The following is a 20,305-nucleotide window of genomic DNA, read 5'->3' on the forward strand; positions in this document are numbered from 1 at the left end:
CGCCACCTCCCTCACCCCTATCCCAGGCCCCAAGATGACTTTCCATATTAAGCAGAGATTCACCTGCACATCTGCCAATGTGGTATACTGTATCCATTGTACCCGGTGTGGCCACCTCTACATTGGGGAAACCAAGCGGAGGCTTGGGGACCGCTTTGCAGAACACCTCAGCTCGGTTCGCAACAACCAACTGCACCTCCCAGTCGCTAACCATTTCAACTCCCCCTCCCATTCTTTAGATGATATGTCTATCATGGGCATCCTGCAGTGTCACAATGATGCCACCCGAAGGTTGCAGGAACAGCAACTCATATACCGCTTGGGAACCCTGCAGCCCAATGGTATCAATGTGGACTTCACAAGCTTCAAAATCTCCCCTTCCCCCACCACATCCCAAAACCAACCCAGCTCTTCCCCTCCCCCCCACTGCATGCCAAAACCAGCCCAGCCTGTTTCTGCCTCCCTAACCTGTTCTTCCTCTCACCCATCCCTTCCTCCCACCCCAAGCTGCACCTCCATTTCCTACCTACTAACCTCATCCCACCTCCTTGACCTGTCCATCTTCCCCGGACTGACCTATCCCCTCCCTACCTCCCCACCTATACTCTCCACCTATCATCTTTTCTCTCCATCTTCGGTCCGCCTCCCCCTCTCTCCCTATTTATTCCAGAACCCTCACCCCATCCCCCTCTCTGAAGGGTCTAGGCCCGAACCGTCAGCTTTTGTGCTCCTGTGATGCTGCTTAGCCTACTGTGTTCACCCAGCTTCACGCTTTATTATCTATTTACAAAGCTAGCCTCATTCAGTTTCTGATCGATGGTAACTTCCAGGATTTCAATAGTAGGGAATTTAGCGATGCTAATGCTGTTGAATGGATGATGGTTGGATTTTCTTGTTGGAGGTGCTGTTTGCCTGGCAGTTATATACTGTGACTGTTGCTTGCTGTTTATCAGCCAAAATCTAGATATTGTCCGGGTCTTGCTGTATTTTGACATTATTGTCTGGTGGGGCATGAATTCTGCTGAATCTTTAGCAGTCATCAGCAAACATGCCCACTTCTGACTTCAGAATTGAAACATGGTCACTGATGAAGCAGCTGAAGATGGGTCTTGGATCCTACCCTGAAGAATTTCTGGAGCTGAGATGACTAAAATTCCAAAAACGATAGTCATACAGCATAGAAACAGTCCCTTCTGCCCACCATGTCCATGCTGACCAACAAGCACCAAACTATACTTCTCATTTACCTATATTTACCTGTTTCTGCCTCCCTAACCTGTTCTTCCTCTCACCCATCCCTTCCTCCTACCCCAAGCTGCACCTCCATTTCCTACCTACTAACCTCATCCCACCTCCTTGACCTGTTGTCCACTCCATATTTGTAGCACACTCTCTGGGTGGGAGAGAAGGGTGTTCCTCAGATCTCCTTTAAAACAATTAGCCCTCACCTTAAACTTGTGCCAACTGCTCTTACACACATCTCTCCAAAGGTAAAGAAGCCCAGACCATCCAGTGTCTCCTCATTTTTTATTCATTTCATGGAATCGCTGGTTGGACCAGCATTTATTGCCCATCCCTAATTGCCCAAAGGGCAGTTAAAAGTCACCCACATCAATGTGGGTCTAGAGTCACATGTGGACCAAACCTGGTAAAGATGGTAGATTTCCTTCCTAAAAGATATTAGTGAAGCAGTTGGGCTTTTCTGACAATCAACAATGGATTCACCGTCATCATTTGACTCTTAATTCCAAATTTTTTTAAAAATTCAAATCCAACTATCTACCATGATGAGATTTGAACCTAGATCCCCAGAAGATTACTGGGTCTCTGGAACAACAGTCCAGCGATATTACCACTTGGCCTTCCCTTGAGACATTTCATCCCAGGCAATATCATGGGAATCATCTTTGCACCCTTGCCTGTGTAGTCATTTCCTTCTGATAGAAAACTCTTTGCACTTCTGGTCACCACACTGTGGCCTAACCGATGTTTTATAAAATTGTAACAAGACTTCATCATTCTTATATTCTGTGCCCTGACTAACACAGCATCCCATATGCTGCCTTCACCATCCTGTGTGCTGTACTGACGCCTTTGGGGATCTGTGGACTTGCGCACCAAGGTTCTTTTTTTCCTCAGTCCCCTCATTCATTGTGTATACCCTTCCCTTATTAGACTGCCCAAAGTATATCACCTCGCACTTATCAGGATTAGATTCCTGTGCCATTGCTCTGCCCAGTTTACCAGCTAATCAATATCAGACTGTAAATCGAGACCATCTTCCTCTCTATCAACAACACCACCAATTTTCATGTCATATCTAAGCTCACCAGTTACACTTCAGCTATCTTCCTTTGTGTTAGGTATGCCTTCAACCAGTGAAGAATTTTTCTCCTGATTCCCATTTACTCTAGTTTTGGTAAGGTTCCTCGATGTCACATGCAGTCAAATGCAACCTTGAAGTCAAGAACAGTCATTTTAGAGTTCATTTCTTTTGGAACAAGTTTGAACCAAAGTTGTGAAGTCAGGAGTTTTTTGGCCCTTAAAGAACCCCAACTGAGCATCAATGAGCAGATTATTGTGAAGCAAGTGCTACGATTGATGACCCTCTCCGTCATTTTGTTGATGAGTGACAGTAGACTGATGGGATGCTAATTGGCCAGCTTTTTGTGAACATTATATACTCCTGGACATTTTTCCGTATTATCAGGTAGATGCTAGTGTTGCAGCTATACTGAAATAACGTTGCACAGCAAATTCTGGAGCACAAGTCTTTGATACTATTGTCTGAATATTTTCAGGGCTCTTGTAGTATCCAGTGCTTTTGACCATTTCATGAGATTATGTGAAGTGAATCACATTGGTTAGCCACCCTAGTACTTCCTGATGTTGGGGTCCTTTGGAAGAGCCCAAGATGGATCATCCATTTGGCACTTCTGAGGATTGTTGCAAGTGCTTCAGAATTGTTTTTTATGCTGATAAGCTGGTCTCCCCCATCATTTAAGGATACATGTATTTGTCGACCACTGTCCTCCTTTGAGTTGTTCTGTTGTCCACCACCACTCATGACTGGATGTGGCAGGACTGCAGAGCTTAAATCTGATCAGTTATTTGTGGAATCATTTAGCCATGACTTTTGCATGCTGCTTGTGATGTTTGGCATGCAATAAGCCCTATATTATGACTTCACCGGGCTGACACCACATTTTTAGGTATGCCTGGCACTGCTAGTTCTGTGCCCTTTGCACTCTTCTTTGAACCAAGATCAATTACCTGTTTTGGTAATAGAATGTGGAATTAGCTGTACCATGAGGTTGCAGTTAGAGGCAGACTATAATTCTGATGCTGCTGACAGCCTACGATATCTCATGGGCTCAGCCAGTGAGTTCCTAGTTTTATTCGAAGTCTGACCCATTTAGTGCCACACAATAAGATGGACGGTATACTCAATGTGAAAGACTGTGTCATCGTCACTCTTGCTAATACTGTCTTGGACAGATGCAGCTGCAGCAAGCAAATCAGTGACTATGAGGTGAAGTATGTTTTTCCATCTTGTTCCCTCTCCACCTGCTGCAGACCCAGTCAAGCTGCTATATTCTTTAGCACTTGACTGGCTTGGTCAGTAGTGTTGCTGCCAAGTTATTCTAGGTGGTAGACACTGAAATCCCACAACCAGCGTACATTGTGTGCACTTGCCACCCTAGTACTTCCTGAAAGTGGTGTTTAACATGGAGGGGGCAGGTGATGGCCTAGTGGTGTTATCACTGGACTGTTAATCCAGAGACCCAGATAATGTTCTGGGCACCTGAGTTTGAATCCCACCACAGATGGTGGAAATTGAACCCAATAAATATCTGGAATCTAATGATGACCACAGATCCATTGTAGATCCCTCTAAACCTTGCTATTCATGTACCTGTCCAAATGTCTTCTAAATGTAGTAAATGTACCTGCATCTACCATTTCCTCTGGCAGTTCCTTCCACACATGCTGTAAGATTTCATGGGAACCCAAGTCAATTTTGAGGACTCCCAGAGTGTATAGCCATGGCCAATTGTCATTTAAAATAAAACATACCTGTTTCACTAATGTCCTTTAGTGAATAAAATTTTCCACCCTTGCTTTGTGTGATCCCATGAACAGATGTACAAAAATGAAGCAGGATGGTGCCATTCAGCCCTTTTAAGCCTGTTCTGCCAGTCAGTGAGATCATGGCTGATCTTCTAGTTCAACACCATTGTCCTGCATTATCCCTTGAGATTCTTACCATGTAGAAATCTAAAAGTCTCTGTCTTGAGTATATTCAGTGGCTGAGCCACCATTGCTGTCTTGAGCAGAGAATTCCAATGATCCACCACCTTCTGAGTGTATTGATCCAAGGGCTGAGTGCAGGTTGCTGAGCAGTGATACACCACAGGCGACAGGTAGGCAGCGGGAATAGCACTCTGTGATGCCACCTGATTTTGCACTGCCAGCTAGCCTACTCATTGTGGAGGGGAGACTGTGTTTGTTTGAATGTGCTGGTCCAATTAAAGCTCCACCGAATGACCTTTTGCTGAGAACTTTCTTCCTTTTTTTGGATGTTCACCATGTTTTCCTTGCAATCATTCGTTCCCCATTAATGTGTTTGCTTTAATGCAAAGTAAAAGATTGAGCATGCAGCTGAAATGTTACTTAATGGCTGAATTAAATTCAATATAAACAAATGTATTGACATTTTAAATGCAACCTTTGCACAGTAGGCCTAAAGGGGATTAGTAGTTGTTGAATAGATTCACTTAGTAAGAACATGCAGTACTGAGTCTTGCAAATGTCATTTATTTAGAATGATTGTTCTATTAGAAAGCAACAAGGCTTTTAGTCTGGATTTGGAGGAGTGATTATAGCTGAGAAAATGGTTGTATTTCATCAAAGAATAAGGGGATGCAGTATCCAGTATATAAAACAGCAATTAATTGGAAGAAAAACAGAAATTGCTGAAAAAGCTGTGCAAGTCAGGCAGCATCAGTGGAGAGAAATCAGAGTTAAAGTTTTGCATTCAGTGACCCTCTGAACTCGATTGATGTTTAGATCAATTGGAAGAAGTTGTTGGTGGAAAAACCTATGCAACCAATTGATCTCACTATTTAACAGATTATCAATCGCCTTATTATCTCAAATTCCAGAAATAGAAGGGAGGCAACATTTTCAAAATTGTTAAAGTTGAGGCTGCTCTCACTCAATGTTGGATGGAAGACAATGATACTTAGTTCATTGAAAACCAGTGAAGAGACATGCTGACATTTACTGTCCATCTCCAGTTGTCCTGAGAAGGCAGAGACAACTGACTGGTTTGCTCAGGTGCTCCAGATTAGAAACTGCCAACCACAGTGATTTATTTTTCAATCTCACATACAATGGGAATAATACAGGAATGTTGCAGTACTTTTGTTTTAATTCACTCATAGGATGAGGGCATCACTGACTAGATCAGCATTTATCCCTCATTGCCCAGAGAGAAGTTAAGAGTCAACCACATTGCTGTGGGTCTGGAGTCACATGTATGCCAGACCAATTAAGGATGGCAGTTTCCCTCCCTAAAGGACATTAGTGAGTGAGATGGGCTTTTCCAACAGTGGATTTGTGATCATTTTAGATTCTTAAATTCCACATTTCTTTTTATTGAATTCAAGTCCCGCCATATGCCCTGGGGGTAGTATAACCCAGATCCCCAGATCATTACCTGAGTCTCTAGATTAATACTACTAGGCCGTTACTCCCCCCAAGGGGAGAACATAGTATAGTTCATACTGAAGAACACCATAAAGCCCCGTGTGTCCTTGACATTTCTCTAAGAGCAATTTAACTAATCCCTCTTCGCTGCCCTTCTGCTGTACTTCTGCAGTTTATTTTTCCCTTCCAGGTGCTTATCCAATCCTCTTTTGAAAATTCCAATTGTATCTGTGCCCATCAGACTCCAGGCAGACGATTACAGATCACAAGTCCTTGCTACATAAAAGCAATTTCCCTCATGCTGCTCATGATTCGTTTGCCAACTGCCTTAAATCAAAGCCTTTTGGCTCTTGACCCTTATGCCAATGAGAGCAATTTATCACTCTCTACTTTGTCTATACCCCACATGATTTTTGTCAAAACATCTCCACTTTCTTTTCTCCACAGACAACAACCCAGACTTCTCTATCTATGTAACTGAAGTCCTTCATCTCTGCTGGCATTCTTGTAAATCTTTTCTGCATTCTCTCTAAAACATCTCACGTCATTTCTAGTGTATTACCTGAAGATGATGTTTTAGCCTCAATAGGATTATCATGCCCAGTTCTGAGCACCACACTGTTAGGAAGGATTGGAAGTTATTGCAGGGGGAACTGGAAAGATATATGAAGATTGTTCCAAGTACAGGAGATTTCAGTTACACAGCTAGGTTGATTCTGGGCTTCTTTAGAATAGAGTATGAGAGACGATATTTGTTAGAGATGGCCAAAATCATGAGTGTAATTAGAGAAAAATCGTTCCATTTCCAGCAGGATCAAGGACTGCGGGACAGATGAAAGGCAGAAGCAGCAAAGGCAATGTAAGGATAACTTTATTACATAGCATGGAAATCCGGAATATACTGCTTGAGTCGGAGACAGATTCAACTGTGGCTTTCAAAAGGAAATTGAATAATTATATGAATGGAAAAATTGCAAGAGAAGGGCTAGGGAGTGTGGTCAGCTTAGTTGCAGAGAATCAGCATTGGTACAGTTGGCTGGAGAGAGAATAGGACTTGTGGTTCATTAGAAAGAAAGCTACTGAGTCTTGCTAGCTGCATAATTCATGTTTCTGGGATGTATTCTGCAGATTCAGGACTACAAAACAATTTTTATATATCGCACCTTGAAGAAGGGTCTAGGCCCGAAACGTCAGCTTCCCTGGTGCTCTGATGCTTTGGCCTGCAGTATTCATCCAGCTCTACACCTTGTTATCCTAGGTCTACAGTTGGCTGCTTGGCTTCCTCCTGTGCTGCAGCTATTCTGTGACCACAGAAGAAATAGCAAAGTTGTTTGCAGCAGAAAAACTGGAGAAAAGTGCAAAGTAATGAGTAGAAACTTACCTAGAGTAAACAAGGTAATAATTGGCAATTGCAATCAACTAGACATCTTGTTGATAAGAGTTGTTTGAGTAGGTAAGAGATGGTGCAAGAAGTTACACTGTGTTTTACAGGAGATTTTGATATCCAGAAGCCAATTGGACGAGCCTGACAACAGGAAGAAAGGTTGTGGTTGTTCATCAATTGACGGCTTTTGATTTAAAACAAGTTGTTCCAACCTGGTGCATACAATTGCTGAAGACGTGGCTGGATTTTGATGTAACAAGGTGTAGAGCTCGGTGAACACAGCAGGACAAGCAGCATCTTAGGAGCAGGAAAGCTGACGTTTCAGGCCTAGACCCTTCATCAGAAATGGGGAGGGGAAGGGGCTTCTGAAATAAATAAGGAGAGCGTGGGAAGGCTCGAAGATGGATAGAAGAGAAGATAGGTGAAGAGGATGCATACAAGTCAGAGGCAGGGATGGAGCCAGTAAAAGTGACTGTAGGTGGGGAGGTAGGGAGGAGATAGGTCAGTCCGGGGAGGACGGACAGGTCAAGGAGGCGGGATGAGGTTAGTGGGTAGGAAAAGGGGTGTGTGGCTTGAGGTGGAAGGAGGGGATAGGCGAGACGAAGAACAGGTTAGGGAGGCGGGGATGAGCTGGGCTGGTTTTGCAATGTGTTAGGGGGAGGGGAGATTTTGAAGCTTGTGAAGTCCACATTGATACCATTGGGCTGCAGGGTTCCCAAGCGGAATATGAGTTGCTGTTCCTGCAACCTCCGGGTGGCATCATTGTGGCACTGCAGGAGGCCCATGATGGACATGTCGTCTGAGGAATGGGAGGGGGAGTTGAAATGGTTCGCAACTGGGCGGTGCAGTTGTTTACTGAGAACCAAGTGTAGGTGTTCTGCAAAGCAGTACCCAAGCCTCCATTTGGTTACCCTGATGTAGAGGAAGCCACAACGTGTACAGCGGATGCAGTATACCACATTAGCAGATGCGCAGGTGAACATCTGCTTAATGTGGAAACTCTTCTTGGGGCCTGGGATGGGGGTGAGGGAGGAGGTGTGAAGGTAGGTGTAGCACTTCCTGTGGTTGCAGGGAAAAGTGCTGGGTGTGGGGGGCTGGAGGGGAGTGTGGAGCGAACAAGGGAGTCACGGAGAGAGTGGTCCCTCCAGAAAGCAGACAAGGGTGGGGAGGGAAGAATGTCTTTGGTGGGGTCAGATTGCAGATGGCGGAAGTGTCGGAGGAAGATGCTTTGGATCCAGAGGTTGGGGGGTGGTATGTGAGGACGAGGGGGATTCTTTTTTGGTTATTACTGCGGGGACGGGTTGTGAAGGTTGAGTTTCGGGAAATGCGGGGGACATGGTCGAGGACATTCTTGACCACTACAGGGGGAGGTTGCGGCCTTTGAAAAACAAGGACAGCTGAGATGTAGGGAGTGGAATGCCTCATCCTGGGACCAGATGTGCCAGAGGCAAAGGAATTGGGAATAGGGGATGGAATTTTTGCAGGAAGGTGGGTAGGAGGAGGTGTATTCTAGGTAGCTGTGGGGATTGGTGGGCTTGAAATGGATATCAGTTTCTAGATGGTTGCCTGAGATGGAGTCTGAGGCGCCCAGGAAGGTGAGGGACGTGTCAGAGATGGTCCAGGTTAACTTCAGGTTGGGGTGGAAGGTGTTTAAGATGATGAACTGTTCGAGCTCCTCATGGGAGCACGAGGTGGTGCCGGTACCATCATCAATATAACAGAGGAAGAGGTGGGGTTTAGGGCCAGTGTAGGGTGTATGGAAGAACAATCCCTCTTCTGTACCTACACTGGCCCTAAACCCCACCTCTTCCTCTGTTATATTGATGACGGTACCGGCGCCACCTCATGCTCCCGCAAGGAGCTCGAACAATTCATCCACTTCACCAACACCTTCCACCTCAACTTTAAGTTCACCTGGGCCATCTGTGACACATCCCTCACCTTCCTGGACCTCTCTAACCCCAATCTCGGGCTACCACCTAGAAACCAATATCCATTTCAAGCCCACAGCTACCAATAATACACCTCCTCCCTCCCCCTGTTCCCAATTCCTTCGCCTCTGCCGCATCTGCTCCCAGGGTGAGGCATTCGCACAGCTCAGATGTCCTCGTTTTTCAAGGACCACAACATTCCCCCCCCCCCGCAGTGGTCAAGAACAGCCCCGAACATGTCTCCCGCATTTCCCGCAACTCATTCCTCACGCCCTCTCCCCGCAATAATAACTAAAAGAGAATCCCCCTCGTTCTCACACACCACCCCTCCAAACTCCAGCTCCAATGCATCATCCTCCGACACTTCCGCCATCTGCAATCCGACCCCACCACCAAACACGTTTTTTTCCTCCCCACCCTTGTCTGCTTTCCGGAGAGACCACTCTCTCCGTGACTCCCTTGTCCGCTCCACACTCCCCTCCAGCCCCACCACACCCGGCACCTTCCCCTGCAACAGCAGGAATTGCTTCACACCTCCTCCCTCACCCCATCCCAGGCCCCAAGAAGACTTTCCACATTAAGCAGAGGTTCACCTGCACATCTTGCTAATGTGGTATACTGCAACCACTGTACACGTTGTGGCCTCCTCTACATCGGGGAAACCAAGCGGAGGCTTGAGTACTGCTTTGCAGAACACCTACGCTCAGTTCTCACTCAACAACTGCACCTCCCAGTCGCGAACCATTTCAACTCCCCCTCCCATTCCACAGACGACATTTCCATTCTGGACCTCCTGCAGTGCCACAATGATGCCCCCAAAGGTTGCAAGAACAGCAACTCATATTCCGCTTGGGAACCCTGCAGCCCAATGGTGGCAATGTGGATTCAGAATCTCCCCTCCCCCTACCGCATCCCAAAAACAGCCCAGCTTGTCCCTGCCTCCCTAACCTGTTCTTCGTCTCACCTATCCCCTCCTCCCACCTCAAGCCGCACCCCCATTTCCTACCTACTCACCTCATCCCGCCCCCTTGACCTGTCCGTTCTCCCTGCTCTGACCTATCTTCTCGCTACCTCCCCACCTACAGCCACCTTTACTGGCTCCATCTCCCCGTCTTTGACCTGTCTGTCTCCTCGCCACCTATATTCTCCTCTCAGTCTTCGATCTGCCTCCCCCTCTCTCCCTATTTATTTCAGAACCCCCTTCCCCTCCCCCATCTCTGAAGAATAGTTCGGGCCCAAAACGTCAGTTTTCCTGCTCCTAACATGCTGCTTGGCCTGCTGTGTTCATCCAGCTCTGCACTTTGTTATCTCGGATTCTCCAGCATCTGCAGTTCCTATTACCTCTGATAGATTTTGATGTGTTATTTTGGGTATCTTGCCGTCAAAAGTATATTAATGCATTAGAAAGGCATCAGAGAGACTGGCAAAGATGAATTTAGAGGCCAGTGCTCCAAATTATGAAGGAAGTTCTGTACAATTGATCTAGTTGAAAGTGCAGAAAAGAAGAGTCAATCTGTCCGAGGAGTTTTAAAACGTTGGAAGGGGTGCTTTGTAGCATTGGCAGGCAACTGAAACAGGAAAGGATGAGATTTACTAGTCTAAAGCAAGAGATGTTTTTGGAACAGCGTTTGTTTTTTAAATCCTCAGAGTCATAGATGTAATTAATAGACCCCAAGTTAAATCACGAGTGGCCATTAATCCTTGTGTTAATGTTAAAATCTGACTCGGACCAGCATTAGTGAGAGGTTAATGTTTGTGAATTTCATTATGTCAGGTGAGAACTGGAAAGAGGTTGATTCTGTCTTTGCAGAAGCTGACTGGCCTGAATATTTCCAGCATTTTCTGATTAAAATTGGGAAACAAGAGAAAGCTGCTTCTAGTTCTGGGCAAGAAGAATCATTTTAGCTTTACATTCAGTGGTATTCTGTGAAGAATTCAGTACTTAACATCAAGGTTACATTATGATGAATCTAAAAATATCTTGTTTTTATTTGCTATGATAGGTCTCAGTGTTTTAAATGATTTTTCTTTGCTTAGCTTATATCTATTAAAGGTCACTGGAAGAGTGAGCAAATTTCAAGAAAAAAGCATGGTTCTTGTATCTTTTCAACACATTTTCTCTTCCCTGTCTCTAAACGTCAGTATAGAATAGGACTTGCAGTTCATTAGAAAGAAAGCTGCTGCGTCTTGCTAGGTGCATAACTCATGTTTGTGGGATGTATTCTGCAGACTCAGGACTATAAAACAACGTATACAGCACCTTGATTGCATCAAAATGTCCAAAATATGTTGCTAAGCCACAATCAAGGATGTTAGACCAGATAATCGTCAAGTATGATTTCCTCCCTCAAATCAATGTAGAGAGGTGAAGAGCTACAGGGAGGGTATCCCAGAATTTAGGACTGAGGCAACTGAAGGCACTGCCACCGATGATGGAAGAATCAAAATCAGGGTAGTTCAAGAGATTAGAGTTAGAGGAGCATAGATATCTCATGGGGCTACAGGGCAGAACAAGGAGGTTTCAGTTAACAACGTGACGAGCTGGATGAACACAGCAGGCCAGGCAGCATCAGAGGAGCAGGAAAGCTGACGTTTCAGGTCTGGAGAATTTCTGAAGAAGGGCCCAGACCTGAAATGTCAGCTTTCCTGCTCCTCTGCTGCCTGGCCTGTTGTGTTCATCCAGCTATACACCTTGTTATCACAGACTCCAGCATTGGCAGTTCCTACTATCTCTATAGGAGATTACAGTGTTAGGAGAAGCAATAAGACTGTGGTAAGATTTGAAAACACAGATGAAAGTTTGAAGTCAAGATATTGCTTGCCCAGAAGCTTGTTTAGGTCAATAGTGTGTTCATTGAATAAAACTTAATTTGAGTTACGACATGAGCAGCAATGTGGGAGACTGGCCAGGTGTGTGCTGGAAAAGTCGTCAAGTCCAGAGATACCAAAGGCAGGTGTCTGTGTCAGTAGGTTGTGAGCCGAGACAGTGATGTAGTTGGAAATCTTTGTCTTGTGACACTGTGAATGAGAGACCAGGAGCTCACCTCTGGGTCAAATATCATTGTAAAGTTGCAGATAGACTGGCCTAATCTCAAATTGTTGCCAGGGAGAAAGATGGAGTCAGTTGCTACGGAAGTAGTTCAACTTGGAGCAGCAGGCTGTGGGTTTGTCTGATTTCAGAGACTTGAACACAACAGTAATCATAGCTGGTACACCAGTGCAGCGCACTGTTGCTGCCATTCAGTTGTGACTGCAATTTGAAACTCTCTTCACCTCCTCAATTAGTTGTCAACATCCCTTGGCACTGTTGAAAGAAGAGCAGGGATATTCTCCCTGTGTCCAAAACAATATTAATCCCTCAATCAGCAACACATTTAAAAAGAAACCAGATTATCTAACAACTACGAAATTGCTGGATGGAACATCATGCTCTGCAGAAGTGAACCTCTCTGTTTCCCAGAACAGTGACTGTTCCAAAAATACTACAGAAGAGCTTTGTGCATCTCAATATTGTAAAATGTGTGACTATAAATGCAACAACTTTCGCTGTAGTTGGGGATCATTAATGTTTGTTTTTTGTTGGTGAGATGCGAAGTTAAGTGACATTTCCAGTTTAATTTTTAATTGAGTATTATTCTAAAGGCTGTAAGGGTAACTAGACTGTTGATCAAATGATCTGGGGCATCATTATTCCTTTGCTAATGGTGATGCACAGATTGTCTGGAAATTTACTTAAATTATTTTTGAGAATCTTCATGCAGAGCCTTTCCTTTTGTGAGATTGAATGAATGGATGTGATAGATTTTTATTGTCTGAACAGATTCTACAATGCCTGTGTGGGATGAGGTGAACTGAATAACCTTTTCTTACCCCATGGAGAAAACATTTGCTACTTTTTATTCATTTAAGGGGTATGGGTGACGCTGCCAAATTCACAACTTATTGCTGATTCCTAATCACCCTTGAAAAGGCGATGGTGAATCACTAGTTATACCAGATTGCAGTGGAATTGCTTGCCTGAAGGACATTAGCAAACCAGATGGGTTTTTAACCACAATCTGGTAGTTTCACAGTCACCTTCCCCGACCAATAGCTTTTTATTGAAGATTTATTTAATTAACTAATTTTAGATTCCTCAGCTGCCGTGGTGAGATTGAAATCCATGTCTCCAGATCATTAGTCCATGTTCCTGGATAATGAGTTCTATAACAGTGCCACTATGCTTCCGCTCCTGGTCATAAATTGCATGTGCAATCCGGACTAATTGTTCATTTGTGACATAAATAGGGCCACATTGAAGCAATAGCAGATAATCGGAATGTTTTGGGAGAGGGTCTTGCCAGGAGAACAGTTTTTCTTCCACATGTCCCTGTGCTACTCTATAAGACCCTATTTAGGGTTTGTAGCCAAGTGCATAGACCTTGACATGTCTTTGTAACTAGCCACTGGGCAATCCTGCTGTAAATACTTGCTGCCAGTCTTTTCCTTTTTTCGCTAAGTGCTTGGCTGATTGCCAATCCTTAAGGGCTCCCTCACAGAAATTCAGACTTTACCACATGTACGGTTACAGCCACAAGCCTGTCGAGCTGAAGCATGTTGGTACTTAGTTTCCCTCTATACTCGACACTGCTTCCAGAAAAGTAGTCTCTTTACTCAAGATTAGAGAGTTTTTGGAAGATTATATAAAGCCAGCATACTTTTCTTTGGCTTCACTGCTCGCTCAGTCTTTGTAAATGCGACATTTTTAATGTTGCTTCTTAATCTTGTATTTTAATGCAAATTTATGATCTTGTATTTTAATGTTGCACATTTGCTGTCATTAGAGGATGAAAGTAATTTATTCTGCTATTGGAATTTTAAAAAATTATTTAGAAACCAGATCAGTTCTTAAAACTATTTGACTATAATGTGTCATGTTCTAGTCACTCAGTTACTGTACTTCAAGACTTTTTTGAGCAGCTAAATGGTGATTTGACTTGATGCAGTGTTACATGGCCCTCTGCTGGAATCACATGCCATGTGTTCAATATTTGCTTCAGATGGTTTGTTTTACTCACTTACTCCTGGCCAAGATACAGCTCCACTGACACCTTACTCGCATTTGTGCCTGCCCCCACATAGCTGCTTATCGAGTGCAAATCCAAACATTGAGTGTAGGCAGGCTGTGGAAGAGGTGGGGAGTCAAGCCTGATTCTATCTGCTCACGTGCAGCAGGAGTGATCGCCTAAAATCCCTCAAAAGCCGGAAGTCTAACTGAATTGTTTGCTTCCCTGGTCCAATGCCTTCAAAGCCAATTATAGTTAACCCACTCTCTCAAACTCAGGTTATGGGATAGATTACCAGTCTTGTGGCTTCATGTGCAATAGCTGATGACAGAAAAGCGGCTACTTAAAGATTATGGGAAAGACCAGATTGACCCATTTAGTGTGTTCCCTTTTTTGATTGCCTGTGGGTTTTGTTTTGCACACAGCAATCCCAGTGTCGGCCCCAAGCAATTGGACAGTCAGGTTATTACAAAGGCAGCTTCAGAGGGATGTCTCTGCTCCATTCCTGGCTTCAGAAACTTAATGCAAAAGTTCAACTTCTCTGCTTCTCATGCCAATGTACTTGCAGGCTTTCCAGTCTGTTTTGAAATTGGGAATTTTAATTGTATGTGGGCTCATGCCAAATGTGAAAGGCCGAGGTACTTCATTGGTCCTTGAAATCAATTGAGAGGCTTCATTCCATCGAACTGAATAGAAAAGATGTTGTTAAATTTGAAAAAGTGCAGAAAAGATTTACAAGGATGTTGCCAGGGTTGGAGTGTTTGAGCTACAGGGAGAAGCAGAATAGGGTGGGGCTGTACTCCCTGGAGCTTCGGAGACTGAGGGGTGACCTTAAAGAGGTTTATAAAATCATGAGGGGCATGGACAAGGTGAATAGTCAAGGTCCCCCACCCCCAAAAAAGAGTCCAAAACTAGAGGTCTTAGGTTTAAGGTAAGAGGGGAAAGATTTAAGAAGAATCTAGGGGACCACTTTTTCACACAGAAGGTAGTGCATGTATTGAACATAGAACATGACAGCACAGTACAGGCCCTTCGGCCCTCAGTGTTGTGCCGACCTGTCATACCAATCTGAAGCCCATCTAACCTACACTATTCCATATATGTCCATATGCTTATCCAATGGCGACTTAAATGTACCTAAAGTTGGCGAATCTACTACCATTGCAGGCAAAGCATTTCATTCTCTTACTACTCTCTGAGTAAAGAAACCACCTCTGACATCTGTCCTATATCTTTCACCCCTCAATTTAAAGCTAAGCCCCCTCGTGCTTGCCATCACCATGCTAGGAAAAAGGCTCTCCCTATCCACCCTATCTAACCCTCTGATTATTTTATATGTTTCAGTTAAGTCACCTCTCAACCTTCTTCTCTCTAATGAAAACAGCCTCAAGTCCCTCAGCCTTTCCTCATAAGACCTTCCCTCCATACCAGGCAACATCCTAGTAGATCTCCTCTGCGCCCTTTCCAAAGCTTCCACATCCTTCTTATAATGTGGTGACCAGAACTGTACGCAATACTCCCAAAGTGCAGCCGCACCAGAGTTTTGTACAGCTTCACCATAACCTCTTGGTTCTGGAACTCGATTTCTGTATTAATAAAAGCTAAAACACTGTATGCCTTCTTAACAGCCCTGTCAACCTGGGTGGCAACTTTCAAGGATCTGTGTACATGGACCTCTCTCTGCTCATCTACACTACCAAGAATCTTATCATTAGCCCAATACTTTGCCTTCCGGTTACTCCTACCAAAGTGCATCACCTCACACTTGTCTGCATTAAACTCCATTTGCCACCTCTCAGCCCAGCTCTGCAGCTTATCTATGTCTCTCTGCAACCTACAGCATCATTCGTCACTATCCACAAGTCCACCGACCTTAGTGTCATCTGCTAGTTTACTAACTCATCCTTCTACGCCCTCATCCAGGTCATTTATAAAAATGACAAACATCAGCGGACCCAACGCTGACCCTTGCGGTACAGCACTAGTAACTGGTCTCCAGGATGAACATTTCCCATCAACTACCACCCTCTGTCTTCATTCAGCAAGCCAATTTCCGATCCAAACTGCTATATCTCCCACAATTCCATTCCTCCGCATTTTGTACAATAGCCCATTGTGGGGAACCTTATCGAACGCCTTGCTGAAATTTGAATGCTTTGCTGAAATGAACTTCCTAAGGAAGTGGTGGGCAACATTTAAAAGCCATCTGGATGGAAATCTGAATGGGAAGGGTGTGTAGGGATATGGGTCAAATGCTGGCAAATGAGACTGGATTAATTTCAGATATCTGATTGGCATGAACGAGTTGGAATGAAGGGTCTGTTTCTGTGCTGTATGTTTCTATGAGCAGATTCAAACTGAAGTTCTGGGCTAAATGACACCTCCAGTTCCCCTCATTTATTTTCTGCTTTAATTTAAGCAATTTCTCTGTGATGGATAACTAATTTTGTCAGCTGGTATCTATGTCCCTCAAGTCATTCTTTATTTTAGTTCGATCTGTAAAGAAATATAAAAATGTTAACAAAAAAAAACTTGTTACTTGGAGCAATGACATTGACAGTGTTGGTTTAACAGCTAGAAGAACTTGTGATGTGGACGCTGCAGTTTTTAGAATAAAATATTATCTTCTGTGCCTTTTATGTTTGTTCCTCCATCCTTTGAATAACACCGAATTATTTTTAAACAGGATGATGAGGAGGAATTCAACAACATTGCTGTCTTCTTCATTGGTACTGCTGCATGTTTGTATCAGGTAAGTTCCTAGTTACCGAACAATTTCAGGTGAACCTTCTCTTTCTTTCTGGGGGGGTTGCAGCCAGGTGTCTGATGCATGTGAAAACACGTCCTTTTGTTCAAGACTTTGAACCAAGCTCTTGAGAAATCCCCTTGGCTAGAATGTCTGTTTTATTGAATACCATTAAGTTCTTGTTATCATTCTTGCCTGTAGCTTCGAAAAATATGTCTCGCATGGACCTGACGGAGTTAAATGAAAGTTGATGTCTTAGTGAAAGTAAATATCAATTCCAGCTGCATCAGGATAGATTCAGTATAATGAAGGGCATGTGCAGTTCCAAAATATTTCTTTACGCAAAGGGCAATCAACAGCTTGGGCATGTTGCCAAGAAGAATAGATAATTTAGGACCTTTCTGACAAGCTAGATGTTATAACAAAGAAAGGAATAAGGATTTTTGTTTTGGAATGATAAGATTAAAATGTCCACAGGATTGCTGTAATTGTAAGTGCAGGTTACAATGTTATTGGATCACTTATTCTAATCTGTAATATATATTTCAAGTCAGCAATACCGTTGGTCGCTTCTTCCAAGATTTTGCTATTGTCACCTATATTGAACTTTGTTTTGCTGCACAGGAGTGGTACAAATAGGAAGCAGTGTGGAATATGTGTTAACATAGTGCAATGCCTTTCACATCCTTAGCGTCCCATCCAGAGTGTGTACCAGCTAATGAGCAACTTCTGTGGTGCACTGATTCTGGCTCGGTGAACACAGCAGCCACCTTCCAAGCAGATTTTCTTTTTCTCGTGGTATTCTCTGGATCCTGCGGTAAATTTATACCAGGCAGGTTCTGGTCAAACTCTGGCATATTTGATTGTCTTCAGCATAGAGTAGGTTATTGATTTGTAAGAGGATTGAAGGTAATCCGGAGAACGGAGGAGAATGGGACTGAGAAACATACCAGCCATTGCCGAATGGCTTAATTCTACTCCAGTATCTTTAGTTTTGTTTTGGTCTTATTGTTTCCTTGTTTGGTTGTCCATGTTCTATAACTTGAATTGATGTGATGGTGAGGCAGAGGTGGTGACTCGTTTAAACCAAGACCCAAATGCATTCTAGGAAGAGTTTTAGGAAAGTTTTTTGATTTCTTTTTAGTTGTGCTTTATGAATTGTAACTCTCTGCTATCCAACACAGCAGTAAATAATACAGCGGAAATGGTGCTTAATGTTGAGATTCAGCTGTAGTTTGGAGCAAAAATTCATCAGGCATACTTATGCTCAACTGTGCAATGCAGAAAAAAAGTTAATGTTTCATGTTCTGTCCTACTTGACCCATGAGTAAAATTCATACAGCTGACCTTGCAAATGATTGATCCTCTGTGAGATTATGCTATGTGAAGCCTGTTTACCCCCCCGCCCCGTCTTCTGAACCTGACTCACCGCTCCTGCTTAGAACTTGCAGTTACGTGTTACATTTTTTCAATTGTTTATTTTTACCTATTAAAGTTTTGAAAGGCTTAAATTAGTTAAATAAATTAATTTAATAAAGCTTAAATAAATTTCTCTAGTGTAAGCACATTCAGCTACTTCAGTCTCTCCCTGCAATTGAAGTAACCTAATTTTTGGAATAGTTTCGCCTCTTTTTAGAGTTGTGTTTTAATTAAGTTGATAATTTTTCTCGCTAGAGAAATGAAAGTGCAGTTTCTTACTGGTGAAAGCCCAGTTAATGTCGTGGATTGGAGGTCTGCTATTACACCAGGTTTATTGTATCTGAATTAAATCTTCAAAAAATGTTTCTCTTTAATCTCTGTTTTCTTGTTTTCAGTGTTACCTTCTAGCATGTTACAGCGGACGGAGGAATTTGAAATCTTTTCTGATGTTTGGTTTAGTCTGCCTGTGCAATCTGTACCTGCATGAACTTCGCAACACCTGGCAAATTCTGTTTCACGTCACAGTGGCTGCATTTGCTACTCTGCAGACATGGATGAGGCAGCCACAGGGAAAGGCACCAGACTATAACGTGTGACAGTCTGTGACTGCGGGAAGCAGCTGTTTCAAGAGATTTATGATTCCACAGGAAGCACATGATAATGTGGAACAAATAATTAGCTTCTTTATACAAAAAAAGGGACAAGAAATGGGCCAAATGGGGGAAAATATATTTGAATTCTTCAGAATTGTTGTGACAAACTGAGTGCTGCAAATCGAAATTGTGAGGACGAATTTCCGCTGTCAGCCCATTCATGTTCTCATTGTTGCAATCTATGTATAAATAGTGACCTGTTTCAGCATGAAGCTAGAAAATTGTGGATATTATGTTAATTCAGTCCAGACAAAGAGCTACTGTGAAACTTCACCTTTCCTTATACTGAAATTTATTTCCATTCTATTTTTCCTTTCAGAAGACATTTATCAGGGTGTGGCTCTGTTGCCCCTGGCACCTTTGTCGCCTTAACCTTAATTAAGCAGCCATTCTTTGTGTGTGTGTGCGTGAGAGAGACGGTCCTGTAAGTGTTACTTTAGAAAGTTGTTCTTTATGTCCTCCGCTACAGATGCTAACGCATAACGAGAGACTGCAGCATCCTCTGCGGATGCTGACTCTCTGTTGAGGTGTCTTTGTCCATTGAAGCTCATGATAGGTCCCCATGCTAACATTGGCATGCCCCAGCTGCTATTATCCCTCACCCACCCACCATTTTCCAGCCAACTACCAAGTCCATTCCTCTTTTTTTTTAAACTTGCTTTCTTTAGTTCTGACCCTTCCTGAATGTTCCCTAAATCCACAGTCAGGTAGACCTACTGTCAGGCCTCCTTATCAGTGCCAGTTTGGAAGGCTGAGAACATGTGCTTATTGCACCTCTCAGTTTTTGTTTTGCATTGACATGCACTTAAGATTCTAGCCTTTGTTTCAGGACTTGCCTTTCTGAGTTCAAGATTTTAAACTTGTGAGCAATCGCAGAAACAAACCTGCTGTCTCCAGCCCATGGCACAATCCCTTCCTACACCTGCACACAGCGCCTCTGTTACTTGTCAGGTTCAAGGTTCGTTCAATCAGATTTTGATAGTTTTGGGAGAGAATTGGGCTCTTTTGGGAAACATATCATATATGCAAATGTCTGTATACAGTGTGTGAACATGTTCCAAACTTTTGTAGAAAATTGTTAAGAAATAAAATATCTAAGATATATATTTAGAGAAACTAGTAATCACCAGATGTTTTCTCCAGTAAAAATACATTGAAGCTATCTTATATACTTGATGAAGGCTGCAGTATGGTAATTCTGATTAAATAGCAGTTCTTTTAAAAAAAAATGAACAATGCATGCCTACATCTGTATTCTAAATAAAATTAGAATGTTGCTGGAAATACCAAGCAGATTTTCAGCAGCTGTGGGGTCAGAAACAGACTAAACATATTCAGGTCTGTACCCTTTCACAACGACTGCCAAAGCTTGGCAACGAAAGATTGAAACAAGTAGTTATTTCCTAACCCTTTTG

At 43.3% G+C, this 20,305-nt stretch overlaps 1 protein-coding gene across 6 annotated transcripts in view; it reads left to right on the plus strand.

Moving 5' to 3' along the window:
• Window positions 1-20,128, plus strand: part of sec22a (SEC22 homolog A, vesicle trafficking protein) — a 77,697-nt gene extending 57,569 nt beyond the window's left edge. For 5 of the 6 annotated variants that reach the window (XM_059647533.1, XM_059647535.1, XM_059647536.1 and 2 more), the window contains 2 exons: window positions 16,759-16,824; window positions 18,633-20,128. In XM_059647533.1, coding sequence (XP_059503516.1) covers window positions 16,759-16,824; window positions 18,633-18,833 — 267 coding nt within the window. In that variant the 3' untranslated portion in view covers window positions 18,834-20,128. The remainder of the gene's footprint in view (window positions 1-16,758; window positions 16,825-18,632) is intronic. The other variant, XM_048535151.2, reaches the window with a different exon arrangement.
• The last annotated feature ends 177 nt before the right edge of the window (window positions 20,129-20,305 follow it).

This window comes from Stegostoma tigrinum, chromosome 7, assembly GCF_030684315.1.
Source record: "Stegostoma tigrinum isolate sSteTig4 chromosome 7, sSteTig4.hap1, whole genome shotgun sequence".
Lineage (NCBI taxonomy): Eukaryota > Metazoa > Chordata > Chondrichthyes > Orectolobiformes > Stegostomatidae > Stegostoma > Stegostoma tigrinum.